Source organism: Myotis davidii, unplaced genomic scaffold (assembly GCF_000327345.1).
Source record: "Myotis davidii unplaced genomic scaffold, ASM32734v1 scaffold2438, whole genome shotgun sequence".
NCBI classification, from domain to species: domain Eukaryota; kingdom Metazoa; phylum Chordata; class Mammalia; order Chiroptera; family Vespertilionidae; genus Myotis; species Myotis davidii.
In genome coordinates this window covers 14,657-18,552 of record NW_006289363.1, presented here as the reverse complement: position 1 = coordinate 18,552, position 3,896 = coordinate 14,657, and the positions used below count along the sequence as shown (strand labels likewise).

Below are 3,896 nucleotides of genomic sequence, written 5' to 3'. Positions count from 1 at the left end.
GTGAGTTTTGTTTCTCTGTCTTCTAATTCGCTAATTCGGTCCTCTGTTTCTCCTAGTCTACTGTTGAAACTTTCCAGGGTGCTTTTTTTTTTTTTTTTTCAGCTATATCACTCTTCATTTCTTCTTGGTTCTTACATAATGTATTGATTTTTTCATCTGTTACTTCTTGGTTCTTGCATAAGTTGTTGATTTTTTTCCTCTATCCAGTTTATGCACTCTAGGACCCTTAATCTAAATTCTTTTCTGTCATATTGCATGCCTCTGTATCACTTAGCTGCTTTTCTGGCGATTCCTCCTTTTTTTCATTTGGGGTTTCTTTGTCTACCATGTTTGATTGTACCACCATATCTAGATGTTGAGTTGTTCAGTGGCTGCTCCTTGGGTGGCAGTGGCTCCTCGGGCTGCGGTTGCTCCTCGGGTGGTTGTGGTAGCAGCTGCTCCTCCGTTGGTAGCAGCTCCTCTGGTAGGTTCTGTTCAGAGTTGTGGTGGCTCCTCTGCCTGGTGGGAGGAGGCTTCACACACAGCTGCTCTTCCTCAGACTTAGGGTGTGGTGATCAGGAGGCTGCTGTTCCTTGCATGGGGGTGGGCTACACAAGCCTGGAGTGTTTCTTTTATTACACAAGTATACATGTCTTTATTGTTTCAGGAATCAATGATATTCAGGGATGTGTCCATAGATTTCTCTCAGGAGGAGTGGGAATGCCTGGACCCAGCTCAGAGGGACTTGTACAAAGATGTAATGCTGGAGAACTACAGCAATCTGCTGTCAGTGGGTAATGTCATTTATACCAATAATTTAGAGTTCTCTTCTGGAATGTCTGTTTTCTTCCACAGTGAATTTCTTAGCTGCTTTTTTTAGTTACTAGCTGAATTCCTGTTCTCTATTCCTAAATAAATGGTTGGAACTGAAATGAAAAGGATGAATATGAAACTGAAAGTTCCAATTGGCTATGGTTGAAGCTTCATCTTTTTTCTTTTGCTATTCCTGTAGTGGCATCTCTTTTTTGATCATCAAGGGACTGCATCTTACATGGATCTGACTTACCCATAGCATAACCATGTTTTGTATCTTTTCTTGTGAGCAGGACTTTACATACCTAAGCCTCATGTTATCTCCTTATTGGAACAAGGGAAATAGCCCTGGATGGTTGGCAGAGAACTGACAAGAGGCCTGTGTTCAGGTAAGTAAGAAATGATTGAACAAAGCAGGGCATTTATAGGTAATAACTTAGCTGATCAGTAAGGAAACAGTCTCTTCAAGAGATTATCTTAGAAGCTCCCATCAAAACACTAGGCCTGGGAGAAAAAATAAGTTTTTGTGGTTTTTTTTACCATGAGTTTATAAATGACCTATTCCTTTTCTTCCCTCACTTACTAATCTTTTTATTATTATTCTTTAACACACCACTTAATTTCAAGTAGGTTTCCTTCACTTCCCCTCCAAAGAAAACTTTTACCCATATTTAAGTTTCAGTTCATTATTAGCCTTTCTCTTAGACTCATCTAAATGTTTTCTGTTACCACCCCCAAAATAAGATGTGTGTGTGTGTGTGTGTGTGTGTGCGCACATGCATTTGTATATATGCACTGCTCTTCCCCTCCAAGTAATAGTCTTCAGTATAGCTTCTAGCATTTGGGCTTCTGCCATTGTGTGAGCAAGAGGGAATTGTGTGAAAGGAGATCAGCAAAGTAGCAGGATGTATGGGGTGTTGGTGTGCTAGGTACATGTGGGAGGAAGGGTGTACCTGCAGGTGATTTGGATTTTGTGGACTGAGGTATGGACTTTGAATTCTGTTCTAAATGAGGTAGGTGTAAAGCCATTTTATTCTGAATGAGGTGATTTGAGCAGAGGAGTGACAACATATTTTTAAAGGAATACTGTAACTCAGAGATTGCTAATTTTGGATTTCTTTGTATAGAATTTAGGGAGTCAATGAACTTAGATGAGAAGGAGAAAAATGCATCTTGCCCTGGCCAGTGTTCAGTTGGTTGGAGAGTCATCTCATGCACTAAGGTCATGGGATTGAATCCCAGTCAGGACACATAACCTAGATTGCAGGGTCAGCCCCTGGTTGGGGCTTGCACAGGAGGCAGTCAGTCAATGTCTCTCACATCAATGTTTTTCTCTCTCTCCCTCCATCTCTAAAATCATAAAAAAATATTGATATTTAGTAAACTCTAAGTGAAACTTAGTATTTCTTTCAATTATGGTATATACAGCAAACCATAATAGTATTAGTTCCATGATTTTGACATGAATGGAAATCAACATATTGAATTATTATTTGTGCTCATCACTATTTCATAACTACTGTAGTACTAGGTTTACTGCTAGATCTTACTATTCAGTGCGTTAATAAAGAAGAAAATTCCAGGAAGAGGGAAGAACCCCTGTGAAAGCCCTTCTAGGAGGGGAAAGCTTGGTGTGTTTGAAGAACTGAAAGAAAGCCAGTATTGCTGGGCCCCATGAGCAAGCGAGAGTGAAATGTGAGTCGAGGTTGGAAAGACAGGTAGGAACCACATTACTCAGCCTCTGCTGGTATTATGAGAAGTATGGATTTTTGTAGTAGAAGGCAAAGCCAAGTGCATTTTTGGTCCCTGAATTGATTACTGAGTGTGAAACTTGCTGGGGAAACTGGGTTAGGAGGCTATTTTAGTGGTCTGAGTAAGAGATAATTCTGGTTTGGAAGAGGGCATTAACAGTAGAAATAGAAGAGGATAGTTTTAAGTTACTTTGGAGCTTAAAATTGTTGAAAGGTTATATAGAGGTACGAGTAAAAAAGATTATACTAGACATGTTCTAATAAGCTCTATTTTGATGTCTTCAAATCATTTCATTAGCTTAAAAGTTCTACTTTTTGATAAGAAATTCTTTCATAATAATACCTGTCAAATACTGAACACTTTATTGAGAGATAATTACAAACATTTCATCACTCTTCCAGTAATCATTTCTTTATCTTTACAGATAAAGAAGTGGGGATTTAGAAAGGTTAAATAATTGCCTAGGAACATATAATGAGTAAGTGTCAGAGTTGTTACTCAGCTTATCAGTCTGCTTCTTGTTCCTAACATCTTTCCATTGCAGTGTTTAGCACTTTGTCATTTTCTTTCTGTCTGCGTTAAACTTCAGCTGCCACTCCTCTCAGTCACTACAGGTGGTAATGAGCAAGTGTCTCTCTTCTAAAATAAGCATCACAAAATTCTAAGGCAAACAATAGTTTCACTTAATCCCTAGCACATAAGAGATTCTGAGTCTTCCTTATCCGCCACTCACATCAAAATAGTTCAATCCTTAGACTTATCTCAGGCTATTCCCTCATGTGGCTTGCCCTCTGTAATCTCTTTCATATTCCATCCAATGTATCCTTTATTATGGAGCCTATTGTTTCTGCCCCAACTGAGTGTGAAGTAGTTTAATTCTAACACTGACTACCCAGAGTTGGCATAGACCCCGTAGATTAATAGCAAAATCGTACACAATACAGCCTTTACTTCAGCTGCCAACTGTAAGTCTCAGGGGGTCCTCAGAACACCCATACTTCTGAGCAACTGGCTATAAATTTGGGGCTTTCCATGACTCTTGCAGTTTTAATGATTTGCTGGAATAACACAGCACTCGGAAAGCTCTATACTTACAGTTGCAGTTTTACTGTAAAGGACATATATTAGGCCAAGGTCTGGGAGGCTCCCAGATGCAGAGGTTCCATACCCTCTATCACTGTTGAGTCAAAATGCATCACCCTTTTGGTCCCCAGGCCGATGCTCTATCCACTGAACCAAACAGGCCAAGGTTGAGTTTATTCTTTTTTATTTTTTTTTAATTTTTTTAAATTAAATCTTTATTGTTCAGATTATTACGTTTGTTCCTCTTTTTTCCCCCCATCACTCCCATC

At 39.3% G+C, this 3,896-nt stretch overlaps 1 protein-coding gene across 1 annotated transcript in view; it reads left to right on the top strand.

The window, feature by feature from the left end:
• LOC102770562 (zinc finger protein 383) overlaps positions 1 to 3,896 on the top strand; it is a 63,507-nt gene that overhangs the window by 54,192 nt on the left and 5,419 nt on the right. Inside the window, 2 exon segments of the mRNA XM_015562430.1 lie at positions 647 to 773; positions 1,086 to 1,181. Coding sequence (XP_015417916.1) covers positions 647 to 773; positions 1,086 to 1,181 — 223 coding nt within the window.